We start from the raw sequence: 24806 nt of genomic DNA on the forward strand, positions 1-24806 counted from the left end.
GTCCTCAGCAGCCCTGCCGAGCTCCTCTAGGTGCATGCCTGTGGCTTCTTTTATGGAATCAGCCCATCTCATATTTGATCTTCCTCTTTTCCTGCTGCCTTCTATTTTTCCCAGCACTACTGTCCTTTCTAAAGATCCCTGCTTTCTCACCATGTGCCTGAATTAGGGCAGCTTCACTGTGGTATGTGATTTCTTTTCTCTGCTCTGACATGGAAAGATGCAGTAACTTTGGCCTAATTCCTGTAGGGGAAAAAAAGTCCCAATATTAATTTAAAGCATGGAAAATTGTTATCTGGCATGTGTTAGGAGATACGTTATTTTATTCAACAAATATCTATTATGATCTATATGTCAGACACTGTATGGTGAACAAAATAAACAAAATTCTGCACTCATACTCCACTATGAGGACTTTTCTGAAGGATATACCACACCAGCCTTTTAGGAAGAAGGACAGGAGACAAAAACATGTAAAATAAATGAGGAAAAACCCAAAGAATTTAGTGACATATATGAAAGGTGATGGAAAATTCAAGTAGCTGGTACACCTGAAGGAAGTAGAAATAACCATTATGTCTGGGGGGAAATTACCCACTTAAGCACAAGTGTGTTACTTTAGTTGAATATTTTTTTACATCCTAGAAGCTCAGTAAAACCAAACTCCCCTTTGTTAATGCTACTTTTTATTTCTCTTTTCTACGTTGTACTAAATAAGAAGATGAGACAACAGATACAATTTTATAAAGGTCGAATGGGAGGGGTGATACTGAATGTTAATAAAGTTTTAGAGAAGGCTGATTTCCACACGCAGTAGAGTGGGGTCAGTTTGAGGGATGGAGGTTGGAGAGAGAGGAAATAATCAACAGTGGGATGTTCTTGAGTCCATGAAAATGAATGAGATAAAATATGGGAAGCAAGTAGATTATCAGGAGATGGCAGCTATGGCCCTGAGGGTCAAAATCAGTCTGTCACCTGTTTTTTAAAAAAATAAATAGTTTTATTGGAACACAATCATGCTCATTCACTTATGTATTATCTCTGGTTGTTTTTGTGCCACAGTCTACAATGACAGAGCTCAGTAGGTGCAACTGGCCCGCAGTGGCCTGCAAAACTGAAGATGGTCACTATTGGGCCCTTTACAGAAAAAGTTTAAGGCTTAATAGGAAGACTAAGACTCTACATTGAAATATGAAATGAGGGGGCTTGGTATAGCTGTACATAAATATGTATATTTTTGCAGAATCTAATGTGTTAAATTCAAATTTAGTTAGATATAGACTTGTTGAATAAACAAATAGCTATGAAAAAAGCAAAGCTTTTTTAATTGGCCGCATGGAAATACATAATGATTAGTTTTCCTTCATAGCTCACTGGGGAATAGTTTGTATGTGTTATAGCAAACTCTATAGACTACAGTCATTTGGGGGGGAATATTATTTAAGTGGCAGCATATATGAATTTGGGAAATAATGAGCTTTCATTATATGTATTTAGTTTTGAAAAATTTTTGATAAGTAAAAACCGTTTGCCTAAAGCAATATACTTATTAATTCTTTTTATAAGTATAATCCAGTGAGTCATAGTTATTTTAGATATTTATAAAAGTGATTAAAATAAGACTTGGTATATATGCATTAGGCCTATCTGAAAGTAGAGTTGAGAGAAATAACATTAGACATTGATTTGGTGTTTTCAGACATTTGTAAATGTCTTATTTTAAAGTTACTTTTAGAAGATCCCTGATTGTTTAAATTCCTAACTTATATGAATTCCAACCAAATACTGACTTTTAAAATTGTTGGAACATACCAAAGTAATTACAGAGTTATTATAATCTTCCTTCTTTGGGATCCATGGGTCCCATAATATTCCTGTCCCTCAGAATGACAAGAAGGAATATAGGCTTGCAGGTGATCTGGTTTATCTTCCAGCACCTCTTGGTGTGGCCTCAGTTTCCTCATGTGGGAAACAGGCCCCTCTTTTAGGGTGGTTCTGAGAGCTATATGAGGTAATGTGTGCAAAGTAATCACTAAGCCCAACACCCTTCACACATTACCTAATGAATTTCTGAGAATGTTTTGCATAGGAGTTTATTGACACTTATTAAAAAATGATCGTAAACCATGTTAATTTTTAAAAAGACATTTTATATTAGATACTTTTTTCTCTATTTAAATATTCTATTATTTTTTCCTGAACTTTCACTGGCTCAGGAGAGTTTATCATAGTAATATTTACTTCTTTTCCATCCTTTTTGATTTTATAGGAAGTGTTCTAGTGCTGTGAGGAAATAAAGGAATAGAAGATAACATAGCTTTGAGAGTAAATGTATGCCCAGTGGTGTGAAAGAGTGGGATTAGAAAAGTTAGAGAAAGTAAAGGAAACAAAAAGTAAACATACACATGAATTATCAAAGGGAATACTGTAAGTTCTCACTTAATGTCAGTGATAGGTTCTGTAACTTTATTTTAATTTATCTTTATTGCTGAAAGTATTACAGATGTCCCATTTCTCCCCCCTTGATCCCCTCCACCCTTCTTCTGCCCCCTCCCCAGGCCTTCACCCCCTTATTGCCCGTGTCCATGGGTTATGCGTATATGCATATAAATTCTTTGGTTAATCTGTTCCAACCCCCCCCACCTCCCTTCCCTCTTCCCTCTGAGATATGACTGTCTTTTGCATGTTTCATTGTCTCTGGGTCTAATTTGTTTGTCAGTTTCTTTTGTTTATTAGCTTCTTCTTAAAAAGGTCCTTCAACATTTCATGTAATACTGGTTTGGCAGTGGGTGATGAACTCCTTTAGCTTTTTCTTATCTGTGAAGCTCTTTATCTGACCTTCAATTCTAAATTATAGCTTTGCTGGGTAGAGTAATCTTGGTTGTAGGTCCTTGCTTTTCATCACTTTGAATATTTTTTGCCACTCCCTTCTGGCCTGCAAAGTTTCTGTTGAGAAATCAGCTGACAGTCGTATGGGTGCGCCCTTGTAGGTAACTAACTGCTTTTCTCTCTCTGCTTTTAAGATTCTCACTTTATCCTTAATCTTTGGCATTTTAATTATGATGCATCTTGCTGTGGGTCTCTTTGGGTCCCTCTTGTTTGGGACTCTCTGTGCTTCCTGGACTTGTAAGTCTATTTCTTTCACCAGGTAGGGGAAGTTTTCTGTTATTTTTTCAAGTAGGTTTTCTATTTCTTGCTCTCTTTTTTCTCCTTCTGGCACCCCAATAATATGAATGTTGGGCCACTTGAGTTGTCCCAGAGACTCCTTACACTATCTTCATATTTCTGGATTCTTTTTTCTTTTTGCTCTTCTGATTGGGTGTTTTTTGCTTCCTCATAATCCAACTTGCTGATTTGGTTGGATTATTATCAGTGTCCTCTACTCTACTGTTGATTCCCTGTAAATTATTCTTCATTTCAGTTAGTGTAGCCTTCATTTCTGACTGGGTCTCTTTTATGTCATTGATGATCTCACTAGTTTCCTTAAAGGTCTTATTTACTAAGATCCTCATTAAGTTCCTTGGGCATCCTTATAACTATTGTTTTGAACTCTGTACTTAGTAGCTTGCTTGGTTCCATCTCATTTAGTTCTTTTTCTGGAGATTTCTTCTATTCTTTCCTTTGTTACATGTTTCTTTGCCTCCGCATTTTGGCTGCTTCCAGTGTTTGTTTCTATGTATTAGGTAGAGCTGCTATTTCTCCTGGAATTTGTAGAGTGGCTTCATGTAGTAGGTGTCCTGTAGGGTCCAGGGGCTCAGCCTCCCCAGTCACCTGAGCTGGGCCTTCTAGGTGCTCCCCTGTGTGGGCTGTGTGCACTGTCCTGTTGTAGTTGAGCCTTGATTGCTGTTGGCATCACTGGGAGGAATTGACCCCCAGGCCAATCAGCTGTGAGGACCCACTGCAACTACAGCCAAAGAGCTGCTGTGCTGGAGACACCCCTATGAAGCAGGATTTACTTCAGCGGAGCTTTGGTGTCCACCAAGTGCGCCCCTTGAGTGTGTCACTCGTGGATGTGGTAGGGTTGTAATCCAGCTTGGAAGCTGACCACCAGGTGCACTGTCTCTGGGGCCTCCTGTGAGGTGCAAAGTCAGCCTCTGCCTGTGCCCTGCCAGGGCAGTTCTGTGACTGTAAGTGAAACTCCATATAAAGCAACCCGTTTTACCATAGGCTAATTGATATAAACAAGAGTTAAGTTCCTGCAGCATTCCATCAATGCTATAATGAAATGACATTATAGCAATGTTAAATGAAATATTACTTGAAAACCTGCTGTATTGGGAAGTACATATCTAAAATCATGAATATTTTACACCAGGATACTCCCATGATTATTGGTTAAAACATTTTATTTGAGACCATAAATTAGAAGGACAAACTAGTTTTAATGATATTTTAAACTTAGCTACCCCAAACAGTTTAATTCATTGAATATTTATTAGTTATCTTTGTGCTATATTGGCTATTAGGCATGGAGGCAGGGTCTTTGCCTTCATGGAACATAAAGGCTAGTGTAATATCTAAAGGTATGTACTGTATTATATACTTGGAAGATTCTAAGAGAGTAGACTTTAAATGTTCTCATTACAAAAAAAAAGAAATGGTAGTTTTTTGATGTGACAGGTTTAGCTAAACCTATAGCAGCAATCATATTGGCAATATATAAGTGTGTCCAATTAACACATTGTACACTTTACATTTACACAATGTTTTATGTCAATTATATCTTGATAAAGCTGGGGGAAATGTGAAAAAAAGGTATGTGAGTTGTGAAATGATGAAGCAAAATGAACTGGAACCTTCATTGAGAGTATGTTTTAGAGAGAGGGGTATATTATCAGATAAACATACGGTTTTATGGTAGAAATTTTCTTTTAAAATCTCATATTAGCTCTTAGAAATATATATATCTTTGTAGTAAAATCTCAGCTCCTGGAAACTTACAGCATGCTAGTGTATTAGATTGGCTATAGGTTTTGTGGAAGTAACAACGACATGACTTAGTGATGGATTATCTAAGAAACAAGTCAGCTTCTCTTTTGGAAGTATGTATCTTAACTGTCTAACTATGGGTGTTCCAGGCCTCACAAAGCTTGCTTAGGGACCAAGGTCGTTTTACCTTGTTGCTCTGTCACCTCCTAAGATCTGCCTTCATCCCCGTGATCAAGGATAGCTGATCACCATGTCTGTATCACCTTCTGCGGGAAGGAGGAATGGACAAAGAGGAGGGCATATCTATCCTTCTTTGGTCTTGACAAAGAAGTTGCACACATCTTATCTCTCCTCCCAATATTTGGTCACATGCCACACCTAGCTGCAAGGGAAGCTGGGAACGGTAGTTTATATTCTGGATAGCCGAATAGTCTCCTAAGTTGTGTACTACTGTGTAAGATGTAGAGGAAGACAGACATATGAGGACCAGCAGTCTTCGCAGTGGCCAGCTTTTTAGGTATCAAGATGAACACTTTTGGTTTCAGAACCTTTTGTTTAAACACACGTATACATAACACACATATGTGTACAGATGATGTAGTTTTTTGTCTTCTTAATCAGAGCATACTATAGCACAATATAGCATTTCTGTGAGACGTTCTGGAAGAGTGAAGAATGTTAACTTTGCTGATATTAAAAATCAAAGGCAAGTGACAAGAATTGTTGAAGGTATAGAGATCAAACAGTGGATTTCCACATGCCTTCCTTTAGAAAATACTGATGTTAGTGTTCCTTTTTGCTCAGCATCTTCTGTCATAAAATGAAAATCTCTACCACAATCTAGGCTGTGTCACCTAGCTGCCTTCCATTGTTCCCTTATTAAATGTGATATCAGTGGCTGTGTCTTACAAGCATCATTTTGAAGTTTACATTTGATTTCTGACTCACCAACATAAGGGGGCCCAGGTATTTTTTTAGTAGTTTCAAAATCAGTGACTCTTAATTTGTGGAAATGAAGGTAAGAAAAATACATTTAAAAAAAAAAAGGCAAAGTTGATCAACTAAACTGTCCTAATGGAAATGGCCATGATCATCATATCAACCTTTCCTTTTAGCTTTCTTTAAATAGACCCATCTTATGAGCTTAGGTATACTGAAGGATAGAAAGATTATAGAATGCACCAAAAATTCACCAGCCCTGCATTGACTTAGACTCTATAAAAAAGAAGTATGAGTATGACACATCTGAAGGAACTAGGTAATAAAATTTTCAAATGCTCTTGAAGCATTTATATATTCCAGAACAATAAAACTCTCTTTATCCAGGTTAAAACTTGTATCACATTTTAAGGTTGAATTTGGGGAAGTTGCCAAAACAGATCAGTTACAACAGAACTATAAAACTGCTCAGTGATAGATTGTGCCCTCTGGAAATGTCCCAGCTATTTTTCTAAGAGTTTGTGGTTTGCTGTATTGCTGGTTTCACTACCTATATATGTAGCCATTGGAAGACTTATCTCAGTTTGAATTGCCAAAATCATGCTTCTAAAAATACACACAGCTCGTTCAACTGTGTTTCCTCATAAAAATCATTTGCCATTTCAATGAACATTGGTCCCCAAATACAGGCATTGCAGAGCATTTCTTGGAAACTAGAATGTGCTTATTAATATTTTATATGCATCATCTCATATAATCTTTTCAACTGTCCTTTGGAGATCCATTTCTATTTTCTTTGTTTTACAGATGGGGAAACTGAGATGCAGACAGGTTAATTAACTTCGCTAAGATCAGACATAGTGAACTGGGTTTTAGGACATATTTACGTTGGAGTCGTGTCAAGGGTATTGCTCTATATTTTATTATGACAATTTCTATCACTAGAAATGAGTTTCCAGACATTTGTCCTGGACATTGAAGGGCTAATACGTATACTCATTTGTCTTCCCTAATTACTTTACTTTTCCCTCTCTACTCATCTTTCCACCTTTATGTATTAGCAACATCTTCAGGAACATAGGTGACAATATTTAGTAATTCTTCATGCAAAAGGGCCGTAATTAAGCCTCTGAAGTATGTGAATAATGTCAAATACATTTTAGTGCTCTTAATTTTGAAAACAACCAGGATTGTTTTATCCATCCATTTTCGTGCTTCTCATCTGAATCATTATTTGACCAATGTACTGCAGAGAAATATATACTACTGTGATAAAGACAGAAATTAAAACAAGATCAAAGCATAGGAAAAAAATTAGTTCCCATTGATGACACTAGCTTCTCCGTTTCCTGTCAAATTTCCTTTGATGCTAGTTCATATGTATCAACTAGCTTCAAGCTTCAGTGAAATATGAAATACTATGGCAGTGAAGATATTTTGGGGGGAGCTGTAAACGAAAGCATAAGCTTCTCTATATATCTTTGTTTCCAAATTCTCTGTTAAAGATGGATTTTTTAAATTGTTGAAAATTTGCAAATGTGGAATTCAGGAAAATTTTTTCTTCCATGAGTTTACCTGCACTGAAATTCCAGAATCATTTTGTATTTTGTGTACTGGAGTACAAAAGGTTTTTTTGATCTTGACCCAGAACATATATACATATACATTTATACATAGATACACACATATATGCATATATGAAACAGAAATTGATAAAAATATTAATTCTTAATATACATGACACAGACCAATATGGTTACTCTACTTAATTTAATTATTTATTTATTTTAACATGTACATTGTTGATTTATTTTTTACAATAAATTTTTCTGACATAATAGCTACCTTCAGCAAGATATGATGTAGTGAAGTGTAGTGGCAAAAGTATAGGCTTCTGGTCATTAAATGGATTTGAGTCCTGACTTTATAATTTCGTTATTTTAAGTTGAAATATAATTAACATATAATATTATATTAGTTTCAGTTGTATAATATAATGACTCGTTATTGGTATACACTACAAAATGATCACCACAATAAGTCTAGTTACCATCCATCACTATACATAGTCACATACTCTATTTAATTTTAAATAGAATATTCCTGGTCATGACCTACTAAAATGATTTCTTGAATCATTGATGAATCATGACTTACAATTTGAGAAACAATGGTCTAGACAAAAAGAATTAGTCAGAGCCCAGTTGACACTTTTGACCATAATTATATGTATTTGTAGTTAAATTTATATATGTAAATAATGATTAATTGGATTATTTATATAATTTTACAGAGTTTATTCATGTTTGAATTTAACTTTAATATGGCTATCTTTGCAAAGTTTTTGTTTTATGAACATCATCAGACAAAACATTTAGATTCAGAATTTATGAGTACTAGACACCAGGTCCTTGAGTATAAAGATTTGCGTTTCAACATTTCCTCCAAAAATTCAAACCTCTGTAAATATCAGTAAATCATAAAGTATTTACTTTTTTAATCTAGATTGCACAATGGTGAAATATAGTGTTGTGCCCCTTGAGTAATAGTGTTGTTTACAATTTATCATTTGGAGAAGATTATCTGAACTCAAGAATGTTAATGAATTTTTTAGAACTTTTAAATAGGAGCTGGGTTGAGGGTGAAGTTTCAGAACAGTTGGATTTAACTGATGTTTGCTCTTAGAAGTGTTTTGGGTCATTTATTTTTCCTACAATAATTGTCTGGTTCTTGAAATTTTGACAGGGACTTAAGAAGGTAACCTTGGGTCAGGTTGTACTTCAAAATGGTTCTTAAGTACACGAGATTCTAATAATAATTATAGCTTAACATACTTTCTTGGGTTCTTACACATGGTCCGGCATTTTGCCAAACACTTTATGTACCCGCCTTTAATTCTTTCCACAATCTTATTAGGGAAGTATTGTTGTTCCCATTTAGTTTCCTCACATATTTAGTTTCCTCACATCTGTAATGTGAGGAAACTAAGGCTTATGAAAGGGCTAAGTAACTTTCCCAGGGTGACAAGACCTCTGGTCTGAAAGTTCAAACACTGACTGTTTGCCTCCATAGCAACTTGGGCTTTACAACTCCATTCTACCTACTGAGCATAAAAAAACTCCCATCAACTCTCACCTGTAACCCAGAGAAGGCAAAATATCCAGGATTGGATTGTACTTTTTTTCCGTCTACACACACGGCTGGCTACATAATTTGTGTGGCCCAGTGAAATACGAAACAGAGCCCCTTGTTCAAAAAGCAGGAGGGAAAGTGCTGTCCAAATCACTAAGATATAAAGCTGTCTTCTTTATTCCATCCTCTCTTTCTTGACTTTTCATGGTATTTTAAATTTGCTCTTTAAGATACTGCATAAAGAAAATTAAAAATTTAAAGTATTAGTGTGAGTTTTACTGCTCGTTGTCATATTGTGCAGTTGCAGTTGTCAGTGCAAACACATGGACATTTAGCTCGTGCAGAATCACTATTATCAGATAGTTTGTATTTTGTAGCTTGTATTATGTGTTTCAGTTTTAGTGTGGAAACGATGTGCAGCAAAGTCAGCTGCTGTTATTTCACTTCTTGATCGGTGCACATTCTACCAGTGCCCTTGACCTTCAGCTTAAGGAAGGACTGAAAGGAAAGGAAGTCTGGGCTGCCCTACCTTCCCCTTTTCCTTGCATGTTATCAGTTTCAGCATAAATGGCTGACTAATACAGGAAAGAAATCCGAGGGAGCAGGTACATGATAGGGTTCCTTGGCTGTTGTGTTTTCTTAGAATTGCCTTCTTTCTGGCTTTGAAGCCAGTTGTGTTTCGAGTGGAAAGCATGACTTCCCGGGGCTGTCAGTGCCCTCATGCACTCAGTCACAGGTATAACGCCCTTACCTTCTACTCCTTGAGTCGCACGGAATGCACACTCTGGTGGGTGTGATCATGGGGCATAAAAAAATATATACAAATGGGACAAACACACATTTCAGTTATCTCCTCTGCTCGTATGCATACTCTGCTACCCCACTGGACTTTGCTTATAGAACCCAAGTTCAAAGATAAAATTGTTACGAGTTTTAAGATGGCCACGTCAAGAACCAGATTAAACAAGCATGGGGGCCTTCGGAGACTTGGACACCATTGCAGCTGCTCAGGTTGCACAACCATGAAGCTGGTCCCATCTACACATATCTCCCAGGCTGCCTTTTTGTGGCCTTTCCTTTTTTTTAACTTATCTTTATTGTTGAAAGTATTACGGATACCCCCTTTCTTTCCCCTTTGACCCCTTCCATCCCCTCCCCCCCCTGACCTTTACCACACTTTGTGACTTTTCTCTTCTTAATGCTTCTTTGATATATTTATTGATAGTATTTAGGGATGGGCAGAAGGGATATATACCATGGAACTTGTTATAACCCCTAAGACCTTCAGAAACTGCCTTGACCTTGGGCGGGCCTTTGCAAATAACTCTCTCAGGGCACTTATGCCCTGTTTGGGATACTAGAGTTGGGTGACTTATGAGGATGGCTTATTTTTGGTATTTCTCTAGTGTTTCTAGAGAGCACATCATTTGATTAAAATGTCACACCAAACACTGCCACTGTCTTTTGCCATCTTAAAGGATTTAATAGTAGATAAATTTATAATGTTAAAGTTTCAGAATTGGCACATTTATCAGAAGAGCACAGTTAAGTTGGTGCTGGCAGTGCAGTGGGGTAAGGCCAGCATTGAGTAGAACTGGCAATTCAAGGAAGCCGAGCAACCTAGCATGAGTGCACTTGACCCAAACAAAACATTCAGGCACATTTTCTTATTTGCTCAGATTTTTACCGTTGATAATTGCCTGAAGTTAAAGCAGCAGACATATAGGTATCCCAAGAGGGCTCTCCTGTCACTTGGTAGTACTGGCCCCATCACTTCTGAACCTCTGCAAACATACAACTAGCTTTGGAGGTCAATATTCTATCCTGGCAAGTACCTTATTCTGTACAGGCAATTCCCTTGAATTCCCCATTACTTGGCTTGAGGTAGGGAGAGGTGTGGGCATGCATAGCACTCCAGAGGGCTTTTCTCACCAAAATTGTCCAACTCCTTGCTGCTGCTTACACACCTTTGAGCTAGGTAGTGGATTAAGGGTTCTGGGGCCAGTTTTGTGGTCACCTTTTAGCAATTCCTTCTTTGGTGGCCTTGATCTTCTCTTTAGAATTATGGGTACTTCGTACCCTTTGTTCTCAGCTTTAGGGTCCCAGTAGAAATTCCAAGACAACTCTTGAGAATCTCACTTAACTTCCTGCTAATTCAATTCAGAAGCAAATACTTTATATTTTACTTCTCCTAAGTTAATATCTTGCTATTTAGACCATGGCCTCTGGAAATAAAGGCTTAATTCCTAGAAGTCATTATACTGTTAGCAATTTCAGATGTGTTAGTGAGGCATTTCTTTTTCAATTTTACCCCCTCCCCTCACTTATTTTCATACTGATAATTCTTCTACTCTGTGAATTTTCAGAAACATTTCATTACCTTGTGGCTTTGGGGAAGAGGTGTTTCCTTTAATATCATTGCAGAAGTGCATAAATATAATGCCAAACGTGTATAAGTAAAGCCCTTAAAATATGAACTGGAAAAGTTACCTATGGATGAAAATTCATAGCTTTTCAAATATAACACGAAGAAATGATGTACTACCCTACTCTTTATAGTAATCCAGAAGAACTTTAGTAAGATATTAATTCAAAGTGGATTTTGGGTAGCATTTGGAAATTTCTGTGTATATTTGTGAGGCTGTTAAAATGCAGGCTCGCTCTTGTGTGTGTTCGCCGTTCATGTCTCTGATCATGCCTGTGGACATTTCTAGCATTTTAAATATTTCACTCGTTTTATAATTGAATGTACTGGAACAGTCTGCAAAAATACTAATTGTATAATGCCCAATTTATTTTATTGTTCAGCATTTGGAAGCTCCTGAAGACAAGTCATTTGGCAGTTCATCGATGGGGACTGAAGTAAGCCTGGACAGTTACCAAACAGCTCTAGAAGAAGTACTGTCGTGGCTTCTTTCAGCCGAGGACACATTGCGAGCCCAGGGAGAGATTTCTAGTGATGTAGAGGAAGTGAAAGAACAATTTCATACTCATGAGGTAAAGCAACACATTGATTTATGAAAACAAAGCACATGACTTGTCATAATGGCAAATCTCTTTATTTCAATCACTGCGGAAGATCCTGGTGTTTTTGTAATTTAGTTTTGTTTTTTCTTTCAGTTTTATTTTGTATTGGTTTCAGGTGTGCAGCTTAGTGGTTAGACAATCATATACTTTACTCAGTAATTTAGTTCTTATTTTGGGATGGAAAAAAAATAGATGTTCATGTGCTTGGGGTTCCAATAGCCAGCATTTGAAGTTCTGACTTGGAGAACACCACTTGAAGGTGCTGAGATCTGATTTTGCAATGACTCGTGCAGGAATATGAAAGCCCAGCTCCCTTCTCTTGGGTCAAGGCAATACCGAGCTATAAACTTACACTCCAGAGTACTTGCGTGGTGTCACTGCCTGGGATGGCACACTCACGGGCCTCCCCTCCTCCCCTGTCCTCATTCTGCTTCTGCAGCTCCCTCGCAGGCCTCCTCTTGGAGCTCCTCCTTCATAAGCCACATGCCCACAAACCCCAATCTTACTGGCTCCTTCTGCAAAAGGTGACCTAAGCTAATTAGTTTCATTAATCATATTAAAAACAATATTGGGTTTCCTTGAATAAAAATTAAAATACTTTTACTGGGAATATAGTTTAAATGGGCTACACATTTAGAAAAAAATATCAAAACCACAATGATTTACCTAAAGCATTAATCATTGCTGTCAACCTCTTTCCTTGTCAGGGGTACATGATGGACTTGACATCCCATCAGGGACGGGTTGGTGATGTCCTCCAAGTGGGAAGTCAGCTGATTGGGACGGGGAAGTTATCAGAAGATGAAGAGACTGAAGTACAAGAACAAATGAATCTCCTAAATTCAAGATGGGAATGCCTCAGGGTAGCTAGCATGGAGAAGCAAAGCAAGTAAGTGTCTTTAATTTCTAAAAACAGCACGTTTTGGAGTGTCGCTGTTATTTTGATGCAGTTTCTTGTTTACGTCGAGTCTCAGTTTGTTCCTACAGCATGCAGAGCTCTTCCTCAGGGGACATTTTGGTTGGATTTTCGTTTTCCATTTTCACTTCTGTAATGGAAGTGGAGATGTTGGATAGAAAGACTAGTTTCTACAGAACTATGTTTTAAAAGTTGCCAAATTGTTCTCATAGTTAATATTTTCCAAGTTTTCTCAAAAAATTAAAATGTGACTATTGAAGGACTGGAAGTATACACAGGAAACCATGTTCAGGCATAGCTTAGATATTGCAGGCTTGGTTCCAGACCACTGCGATAAAGTGAGTATAGCAATGAAGCCTCTTGTAATCTTTCTTTTATAACCCTCACCTGATGATGTTTTTTCCATTGATTTTTAGGGAGAGTGGGAGGGAGGGAAGTAGGGAGAGAGAGAGCGAGAAACATCTATGTGAGAGACGTTGATTGGTTGCCTCCAGCACGCCCCCAGACTGGGGCCAGGGATCAGCCTGTAACCCAGGTATGTGCCCTTGACCAAAAATCGAACCCGCAACCTTTTGGTGCACGGGCCGACACTTTAACCACTGAGCAAAACTGGCCAGGGCCCTTGTAATCTTTTTGATGGTGGAAGGTCTGAGGCCTTGTCTTCATTTGTAAAAAACTCTGCAACTGTGAAGCGCAGTAAAGCGAAGCGCCGTAAAACGAGGCGTGCCTGTGCCTGTTAGGTACAGTTGACGGGAAACTTCTCTTCGGAAGGAAAAGCCCTCACATATATTAAGTAGTTTCTCATATGCTTATGGAAATCCTCTTGAAAAATGTTTCTCTCCATGTTTGGAAATCCTTATTCAAGTACTGCATGGTTCTGAAGTATTTTAAGAATATATATTGACTTAATCAGAAAAGAATTTTGGAGACACTTCTGAATATGGTACTTTTCTTATAAAGGTAACAAGTAGAGCCCATCATTCTCGATGTATTGCACTGATTTATATTGTTAGGTGTGTGTAGTCATGTAGAACCTATGAAGACAAGATAGATTTATTTTTAAATGAAAAGAAATGAAGTGCCAACTGTGAATTTGAATACATTAAGCTAGAGAAATTGTCCAAGCACCTTAAGTTTACTTTGTTATTATTTATGAAGATTAAAAGCTTTAAAACATTACCAAAGAAACTCATTAGATATGCTGGGAGGATTGTGATTCCGGTACTAAATTATAGTGTGACAGTAGGGTGGGGAATACACATTTTTGAGCTCATATCTTTGGAAAGAGTAGGAAGGCATAAATAAGAGAGAATTGTCACAAATATTGGTATTTTGAACAAGGAGGTACTATTCTCTGTATGTTGACATTTTCCCCGGCTGTGATCATTTGGGTGGTTGCAGCTAACCCTTGAGGTGAGGGTTATAATAATCGTATTATAACTATTGAGTTTATACCGCATCCCTCCATACCCAAGGGAAACTAATTTACTCCACCCATTTATCGTCATAAATCATAAGCTATAGAGCCGCCTTTCTTGTGGTCCATTGATTTTTCGAGAGAGTGGAAGGGAGGGAAGTAGGGAGAGAGAGGGAGAGAGAGAGAGAGAGAGAGAGAGAAATATCGATTTGAGAGACACACATTGATGTGCCAGCATTCTTCAGGTTACAACTTCTGCACACACCCATCTGTGCAACTTAAAGGAACCTCAGACAACATTTGAAAGTCTTTAAAATCCAGCCTTTTCCTTTCCTGCTTTTCCCACAGTGGCGCCACTGTCTTCTCTGTGCAGTTTATTTTCCCACCCCCTTCTGCTGGCTAAGTACCCACATTGTTCCTGACCCCTTTTTCTCAATAGGATTAGCAATGTGGCATTAATTATTCATGCTAATCAATTAATTAATTGCAGTCAGAGACTGAGTTGCAAGAAAAGATGAATTGTGACAGTGCACACGACATACACACGTACATATACACGCTGTGTGATTTCCTCACCCACAGCCTGTTGGAGGATGGGAAACCTAAAATAGTGATATCACTACACAGCTAGGATTTACATACAAAAAACAGTTTGTCCTCAGGGAAGATTTGGAGATTTTGGCTTGTGTTTAAGCTGTTAGAATGATTATCAAGAGGACAAGGGCAGCCTTTTAGCTGACAGAGCTTTTGGTAAAACCTAGAGTTTTAAAAATGACACCCGAATATGGTATCACTTGTAGCCCATAGCCGTTTCTGGACAATTTGTTGAAATAAGCACAAAGTACTATTTAAGCAAAACACATTCAGAAATCTCTTGTGAGTTTATAAATAATGGTAAGTATTACCACCTTTACTAACTTTGTGTGTATTCATGCATAAAATCTATTAAACTCTAAATGAGCTAAGCCATTATGAAAACTGTGCTGGCCCTGATTTTTGTTAGATGTTTTGGAGAAAACAAAAAGCTGATTATGACAATAGGACGTTGTCAGTATTTAAAAATTAATAATTCTAGTTTTTATTTAATGCTTTAATGAATTACCAGCTCAGTTTTTATTATCATGGTCCTGTTGATTAGCTTCAATTTGGAGCAGCACCTGTTGTTTCCAAACCCATGATTACTTTGGAGTAGGAAGGCCTAGTAAATTGCTGGGAAACAAAAATGGATTAGTGCACACCTCTCATCTTTCTCTCCCGAAGACAGGGTGTGGACAGAGCCAGTCAGAAGCCATCATCCCTGCCTAAATGTAGGCTTAGTGATGAGAGGAATGATAATTAAGGTTTGTCTAGTCATGTGAAATATAACCAAAGCCATGCTAGAACTCTTAAATTTTGCTATTTTATAACAAAAGTAAAAGAAATTGGTTGGAAATACAGATGAGCTTATAACTAAAATCTATGAATATTTACACTTGACAATTATAAGTATTATTTGCCAACATATTTACCAACAATAAACAAATTATATTTGATATGTGTTCCTTGTGATATATATCTATATACACACACACAAATATTAACAAATATTAATGGAGTACCTTGAGATATCAGATACATTTCAAGGCCCTGGGCACCCAGTAATGATCACAAGAGGCAAGGTCCCACATCTGAATCTCTAGAGAGGCTGACACCCAATAAAAAAAGAACACAAGAAAAATGTCACATAGGAATAAGTTTTCTGAAGAGCTTAAGAGCTAATGTGAAAAAGAGTATTTGAGGGGCTACTTTAACCTTTGTGATCCAGGAAATGTTGTTTCTGGGCTGGCACCATTTCATTTGAAATTTCAGTGATAAGGAACCACCATTTGCCGGTCAGGAAGAAGTACATTTCAGACAGAGGGCACAGCCGATGCAAAGACTGTAAAGACAGACCACATGTTAGGACACAAAACAAGTCTCTGCAAGTTCAAGGAAATTGAAATCACATCAAGCATCTTCTCGGACATTTATACCATGGAATCCTATGCAGCTGTAAAAAAGAAGGATCTCTTACCCTTTGGGACAGCATGGTGGGACCTGGAGAGTATTATGCTAAGCAAAACAAACCAGTCAGAGAAAGACAAGTATCACATGAACTCACTCATATGTGGAATCTAATGAACAAAATAAACCAAGGAACAAAATAGATCCAGAGACATAGAGCATGGAACAGACTGAGGGATCTCAGAGGGAAAGTGGGGGTGGGGAGAGATTAACCTAAAAACGTATATGCATATATGCCATACTCATGGACACAGACAGTAGTGGGGTGAAGACCTGGGGGGAGGAGTACAAGGGGGAAGGGACCAATGGGGGAAAAAGAGGGACATTTGTAATACTTCCAACAATAAAGGTAAATTAAAAAAATAAAAATAAATAAAACAAAGCAAAGACCTTAAAATAGGGACCGGTTGGGTTGTTAGAGGACCCAAAAGGCCAGCGTGACTGGACAGTTGCAGCAGGGAAGGTTAGAGAGCTGAGTTATGAGATGCAGTTGAAATATAGGGCAGGGTCTCATCATGTATGACATTGTCAATCAGGGTGAAAGAAAAGGGTTTTGAGTTCTAGCATAAGTGCAAAGAAAAGCCATCAGACAGTTTTAGGTAGGAGAGGGACAGGTAAATAAAATACCAGTAATGCCACTGGAAGAAGGGAGGACAGTGCAGTAGCCCAGGTAAGAGATGCTAGTGTCTTATGCCAGGTGGTGGTTGCGATAATATGTGAGTGCATTCAGCACAGTATTTAATTTCTAAATCATTCTCACTGTATTTATTTTAGTTCCCTTTTTGCCATTTTGATAGGATGCTTTTTGCTTTGGAGATAGACATGCTTGCCTCATACATGCAGCTATGCCTTTATACAGGTTGCATCTAGGAAATACTATTTAGCCCAGAAACCATCAGCAATTATCAAACAAATCAAGAAATTTAAAAAACATAGAGATTAACAAAATGCTCTCATTTTCACCTAGTACTAAGGATGCTCTGATTTTCAAAGGATAAGGTCCCACTTTCTCACACACCTATTCATGTAAACTTGGGCAATACACTTCCCCTCTGTGATCCTCAGTTTCTGATTTAGGAAACCGCAGCAGCTCCGGGAGTCTGGCAAACCTCTAAAGGACGTTGAGAAAGGGCATGAAAGAGTAGTTTGTAAGGACAACATTATTACAAAATGTAAAGAATGATCATTATTATAAATAAGATGACTAGCCATGGGTTATTTAAACTATACCACATAATTTTGCCTTATCTATAATTTTTACTCTTTTTTTTCTCTCCAGCCTGTTCTAATTGGCATATATATGTGTGTGTGTGTGTGTGTGTGTGTGTGTGTATATATGTATATATTGCAAAGGATATGTTTGTGGATGTTTTCTATGGAGGTAAGGGAACTAGAGCAGGGTGACTGAAGTTACATTTGAAGTTATAATTTTTCAATTGAAACATTTAAAATATGTTTGCAAAGGAATATAAATAAGATAAACATGCAGATACTTCTCCCTCCTTTCTTCCTCATTTTTATTCTGTTTTCCTGTGATTCTTTCCTTATTAATTTCTTTCTTCTCCAATTCTGGTATCTTCGTGGATGTGAATTGATGATGAAGTGAAAGCTAATACAATAAAGAAATTTGTAAGATATCTCTAGCTGCAAAGTACTTTGGCAGCTATTGGTCAATTACAAATCTTTAACAGTGTTTATGAAATTGAATTGAAAGAACTAAGTGCCCCTGATTGCATAATTAAAATACAATAATTAGAACAAGACAGTGTTGTCACGCTCAAGTTCGAAACCTTAAGATGAGTAGGCAAAATGATTTTTGTTTTGTTTCATTTTGTGCTGCAAAATAGCCTTTGGGTTGTTGGAAGTGAGAGAAAGAGAAGAAAAAAGACAGAACTTCCAGCTGTGGAAGTACAAGAAGACAACTGGCATAGGGACAACAGAAGATAGTCTTCTCTATGAATAGACTAATTAATTTGATTGAAAAATGTCACCTGCAGAGAGCAAAAGTGATTTACTTAAATTTATGCAAAGACTTACAAAGATAAACACAGCAAGGCCTGTCACCTTCTCTGATAATTGTGGTTAGGACATGCAGGGGGGAAACTAAAACCTTTGTGATGGCGAGGGAAAAAAATGAAAGCAGGTCATGAGCAGGCCAACTGAAGTGATGTCCTGGTTTCCATCAACAGGAGGAGAGATATGAATAGTATCTGGGTGAAAATACAAGCCATCACATGGGAGATAATTGTGAATCACCATCAACACTTTGGAGAGAAAAATTTGTCTAACGAATCTGACTCATCTTTTTTTTTTTTTTTTTTTTTAAATGTCTGTTCCAATCTTGAAATGAGATAACATATGTGAGAACGATTGGAGCAAAGGAGGTGCTGAACAAATGGGGGGGTTGTTTTGTCCCAGGTGAAGGGACTAACACATTGCATATGTGAACATATGAATGAATGGATGGACAAATGAATTAATATCTTTAGGTCGTTCCATTCTCTCAGATGAATTTGTTGGAATGAACATTTTAACAATACATAATTGCAAACCCTTTTGATTTTATATTATAGTGTCATTAACTCATTTTTTTATTTCTTCCAATAATGTTAAATGAGAATTCCTTGTAGATCAGAGTGGTTCAAGGACCAGCAGCAGCAATATCACCTGAGAACTTGTTAAAAATGCACAATCTTGGTCCTCACTCTTATCTACAGAATCAGAATCTGCAGTTTAACAAGATCCCAGCTGATTGGTAAAAGTACATTAAAGTTTGAGAAGTGCTGATCTAGTTGAAACAATTATATTAAAAATTGTAAATCCATGCTCCTTTGTAGAGCACTATTTTAAATATCTTCTTTTGCTATTTTTCTATCCACAGATGGGCCAAACATTTTTTTTAAATTTTTCTTTATTGATCTCAGAGAGAGGAAGGGAGAGGGAGAGGGAGAGAGAGATAGAAACATCAATGATGAGAGAGTCACTGATCGGCTGCCTCCTGCACGCCCCCGACTGGGGTGGAGCCCGCAACCCGGGCCTATGCCCTGACCCGGGATCGAACAGTGATCTCCTCGATCCTAGGTCCATGCTCACCCACTGAGCCATGCCTGCCGGGCTGGGCCAAACATTTTAACTGCTTTCTTAGAAGCTTCAAAAATGGTGCTGCTGATGTCTCAGTCAGTCCTCAAATGTTGATATCATTTCCCATGGGTGATTAGTGGAGTAGCAAGATTCTCAGGCAAGTATATATAATAGACAGTATGAGAGTACTGACTAACTATTGACCTAATAAGCAATGGTTATTAACATACAGTAATTTGATCAGGTTCAAGTGGATATGGTTGGCCATGACAGTTTTTTTCTGTAAATGTACAGTTTGTGTGTCGGCACTCCTTGTTCCAATAATATAAAATATGTGACTCTTATAGCTTAAATTATAAACAGAAAAGCCAAATCTCTAGAATTCATAGAAATGAGAGTAGAAAGTAGCATTTTTTGGAACCATGCCTTTTCACAAATATAAATAATGGTAATGAGAAAATTAAGTTTAATAATTCATTCATCCATCTAACAGTTCCTATCTACTATATTCCCAGCACTTTTTTAAATACCAGGAAAATATCAGTGAACAGACTAAATTCCTCTAACTGAGCGTGCATTCTTAGTTGGGCGGAGACAGTTAAAAGATGTATATCATATCAGATGACATTAAATGATGAAAAAGAGAAAAAGTCAGGGAATAAATTTAGAAACGTATGTGTAATTATGTGTATGTGGTTGGTTAGCGAAGGCCTCTGTGAAGGAGAGCCCTAAATAAAGGGAGGCAGCAGCCATTCAGATAGCTGTGGCAAAGGAAAGCAAATAGGAAGGTCCTGAGTCAGGAAAGGTGCCAAAGAATGCTACTTCCACGTTTGAGAAACAATGTGGCCAATCTGACAAGGGGTAAAATGATGACATTCTGATTTATGACTAAAAAGTGATTCAAATTAACTTAATAGGCTGGCTCAACAGGAGTACATTTAATGGAAGCTGACATTTTTATAATCTTAATTCTGATATTTCAGATTGGGAAAGTAGTTGCATTTTTGTACTGTCTTCCTGTGTTTGATTGATATTGATAGATAAGTGATACCACTTATTTATTCAAGAAATACCGTGAGTCTAGTATGTGCCAGGCGTTCTATAGTGACATAATTATTGAAGTTAAGAGTGAGCTTTTATTGCCACATAAATGAATGTGATCTCAGGATGTCAACAGTCCCCATTCATACTAGAGATAATTTAAACAGTCTTCCAGTCACTGTATTTAACAGTCGTCCTTGGTTTGCGACGACCTCTGCGAGTTTCTTCATCTGCTTTGTAAGTATTTAATCAGGAAGATGGAATTGAGGGTTACCATAATGTATTTGCCACAAGAAGGTTTTGCATCTAGCCATGCGGCTCCTTTATTATGTTACTGTTACTATTTTGAATTTATGCTTTCAAAATTCAAATGGCTTTGTTTGCATTTTGAACTTCCATCTTGCTTTAGATAGTTGAAGAATATCAATAATTGTTGTTGAGCTGCATGGATGGAGGGATAAAATAAATCAGGGTTTTGAAAACAATGGCATATATTTGTTTCGCAGAATCCTTTTTTAAGCACAGCAATATTTCTCATGTTCCAGTCAGTGGATAGATAAATATTAATAGACATTTAATTTTGAGGGGGGGTTGAAAATTGCCTTTAATTTCTAGTTGTTGGAAGAGGAACTTTGCAGGTCAGTTCTTTCTAAAGTGTTCATTATGAGGTTGTAGACGAAAAATAGTGGCTTCCAAGACCAGGTTCCAGGGTGTAATATAATGCTAACTCTCAGAATCAGGGGGAACTTCTGAAAAATGTACATGACCGTTGTCTTTGGTTTCTTCCCTGGCCCAAGATGTCAGTGTACCAGTTGGTGGGAGTGGTGATGCTGTAGAGAGGAAGATGGACGGGACGCATTCATTTTAGGGGGAAAAACTTTTACTTTTTTATTTTTAGAGGACGTTTGTTAAGGCTGGGGACAGTGAAACAAGGAAGGGCGTTGAATAGAAGAAGCAACAGGAGAGGGCCTAGGTGGGGAAAGGAGCCCGGGCCGGGCTGCTTTGGCTCACTGGGGAGGCAGAGAAAAGGGGGCTTTGGGGACAGGCTCAGGGTGTTAGCCTGGGATGAACTGCTGCTGCCCACTGCTCCCATGGTTGCGAGCCTCGCGGGATCCCTTAGGGTTTAGGAGATGCGTGCTTATGGGGGAAGAAGAGAGGAAGGGAAAGGTGCAGGCCTGCTCCCCGGTGGGAGAGTGTGTGCTGGGACCTTCATTTGAGGGTTTTTAAAGGGTGGGAGTTTAGGGGAGGTCTTAGGGCAGGATCTTAATAGAATATTCATCAGTTTTTTGCTGATGTGCCATAATGAGATTTATTCCCTTAACATCATCTGTCCTTGGGTGTGGTTGGCACAAATGGCACTAATTGGATTCCTGTTACCTATCTCCCTGAGTAAGGTGATTTAAGCTATTTACCCTCTGGTCGGGGACAAGTATAAACCATTTTCTCTTAAGTGTCCTAGGTTACAGAAGATAGGATTTTGTGATTTACTAGATGGCTGTAAACTGCTTGGCCATTTAACTGTCTGCCTCAGTTTCCCTATTCTGCTTGTCCTGGCTTAGTAGCCTGTCTCATTCCCCCTCAGAGACTTCCATTCCTGAAACCTTTTATGGATGATGGGGGAGGATGGTCTGCCTTCAGTAACAGCTTCCTGCTGACAAGGGTCATGGTCCCTGCCTGTGTAGGGCATGGAAGTCTCTCCCTGCCTGATCTAAGGGAGACAAGGGAATGGGATTTGAGCGGAACAGAGAGGCTGTTAGCTGATTCTTCCAAGGTAGGGATGGGCTGGAATCTATGAAGTATCATCGTCTTGATATGGAATTGATATATCCTAGAGGTGACAAATTGGGCAAGAAGGTTAAAAAGGCATGGCCTAAAAATGAGGGGAATTGTAGTAACTGAAGGTCTGAGGAAAGGTGAGAACAAGGTGATCGAGGGAGGGACCCACTTTCCAGTGTCCCAGATTAAGTTGGTGGAGCCGCTTCCCTGCACGAAAGTGTGTCACCTGCCTGAAGCCCTTTTGTTTACTATACTTAATTCAAATTAGGCTGAGGGGAACATTCTAAGATCTTCCTTCTGAAGCATCTTCTTTCCACCTGAATGTCTTGGGCAGGAAAGAAGCAGTTTCAAGGTGGCAGAACCTTGGTCCCTTCAGTCCCACCTTTTAAATAATAAAGTTGACATTCTAGAAGTGAAGTTGGTAGATTGCTTCATATTTCATTGACTCATTTAGGATGTAGTCCTGAAAATAAGTCAGTTCAGCCAAATTGTTGTCTCACTTCAGGAGGTGGTGATGCAGATGGGCTTCCGGAGTGAGACCTATATTGTGTATGCAAGCAGTTAGGTAAATAAGGTGTGTGTCTATGAGAACAGAAAACCCCCCCCAAAGGTTAATGAACACAGCAAATTATAAACTAGTTTTTGAGTGTGTAAGGTTGTCAGTTGAGGAGACTTCCAGATGCAAGGCTTCTGCTGAAATGAAATGAAGCAGTGACAATTTGATAGATCCTCTTTGCAGTTTAAAGATCTCTGGTGATGTCATTTGGTTCTCAGGTAAATTCTGTATGGCTTATACTGCACCAGTAGTTCTCAATAATTATAAGTCAAAGAATGGGGAAAAAATGAAATTTTAGTATAGAAGAAAATTAGAAAAATCAGGATCCAATTCAGTTTGTAGGTGAAAAATAAAATTGTGAAGACAGTGAACTGAATTAGAGTCTAATATCCATAACTGTGTATTATACATTCTGTTGAAACACAGTTTTCCCCCTAAGATCACCCTCATTATTATCAAAGATAACCAAATCAAGACTACTGCATTAAGTCAGTTTCAATTTGGCCTAATTATTTGCATAAACACAATAAGAATAGTAATTGATTATATAGGCTTTTAAAAATCTTCTTTGCTGGAGTCTCATAAGCTCCAGGTTGAGCTTTAATTAGCCTTCAGGGCAAAGAAGCCAAGCCACATAGTTGCCATCAGACTTTGCCTACAGTACCTATAGATTTGGGTGGATTCCTCAAGTTCGAGGTCCCCAGAATATCGTGAGGTTCTTGCCATCTCCCTGGAAGGCAACCTTGGTTCCTTATCTGGAAAGACTGCCAGAGCCATGTGAATAAGCCAGGTACTAGGCCCTTTCTCCAAGGGACTCTTACCGGCTTCAAAATAAAGCTTTCTGGTGACATCCAAAGTCTAGGCGTGTGTCTCTCCATCATGACATTCCAGTCGAAGTCTTGGTTAGTAAAACCACAATTGGAAACTGGCTTTATGTGTCCTCCTTATCAGTATTATAAGATCAGTGTTCAGTATACTGTGGTTTCCCAAAATGCTTTAAATATGCCTTCATACAGAAATAGGTACAAACACTTGAAATAGGTACTAACACTTCTCATTTGAGTCTCAAATTTGTGTGGATTTAGTGGATGAAATAACCTCAGTGTTAATTTTCATCCTCACCATGAAGTAGTGTGATTGATAGGAAAGATCTTATCCCATGTCCCTGATACTGAATTCTAATAGAGGAGGTGTAAAAACTTGGTTCTAGGACACGTAGCCAGGCTGTGAACCCAAGACTTGGGACTTTAAATCCATTACCCAGCCCACTATTGTGTACATCTTTAACTTATCTATTTCTACATATGATTCCCAAACTTAGTTGCTGAACACATAATTTATGATTACATTTTAATTCTGTAGACCAGGAATGCGGGCAGGGTTCACCAGGGTGGTGGTTCTGTGCTTTGATATGGCAGGGGTCACTCATTAGGCCGCACTCAGCAGGAAGCTCAACTTCTAAGACAGCAGTTCACCTTCCAGAGCCCCTGTCAGCACGGCCTCGCCATTCAGTAGTCTAGCCTGGCCTTCCTCGCGGCATGGCAGCTGGGTTCAGGGAGAGTGTCCAAGTGCTGCCTGCTCTCTTACAGCCCACACGTGCAGCTGGTGCATTGTCATATTCTGTTGGCCAAAACAACATCAGAGATTGTGGATTCTACTTACCTTCTTAATGTTCAACCAATGCCAAACAATGTGAACATACCATAAATTATAAATGTCAACCCTTTTACCTAGTTATAGATTTAATAATAGTAAGTTTGCTATGATAGAGGTAATAATAGACATCTTTCAAATTTTCAGTTTACATAAAGTTCTAATGGATCTCCAGAATCAGCAACTGAAAGAATTAAATGACTGGCTAACAAAAACAGAAGAGAGAACAAGGAAAATGGAGAAAGAGCCTCTTGGACCTGATCTTGAGGACCTAAAACGCCAAGTACAACAACATAAGG

At 38.2% G+C, this 24806-nt stretch overlaps 1 protein-coding gene across 3 annotated transcripts in view; it reads left to right on the forward strand.

Annotated features, from left to right (window-relative positions):
- The window catches only part of DMD (dystrophin), a gene marked incomplete at its 3' end in the record, with an annotated part of 1946774 nt that overhangs the window by 611519 nt on the left and 1310449 nt on the right, over positions 1-24806 (forward strand). For all 3 annotated transcript variants that reach the window (XM_081125527.1, XM_081125528.1, XM_081125524.1), the window contains exons 10-12: positions 11806-11994; positions 12732-12913; positions 24655-24805. In XM_081125527.1, the coding sequence (XP_080981653.1) occupies positions 11806-11994; positions 12732-12913; positions 24655-24805 (522 nt within the window). The remainder of the gene's footprint in view (positions 1-11805; positions 11995-12731; positions 12914-24654; position 24806) is intronic.

Source organism: Miniopterus schreibersii (genome assembly GCF_964146895.1).
Source record: "Miniopterus schreibersii genome assembly, chromosome: X".
Classification (NCBI taxonomy): Eukaryota; Metazoa; Chordata; class Mammalia; order Chiroptera; family Miniopteridae; genus Miniopterus; species Miniopterus schreibersii.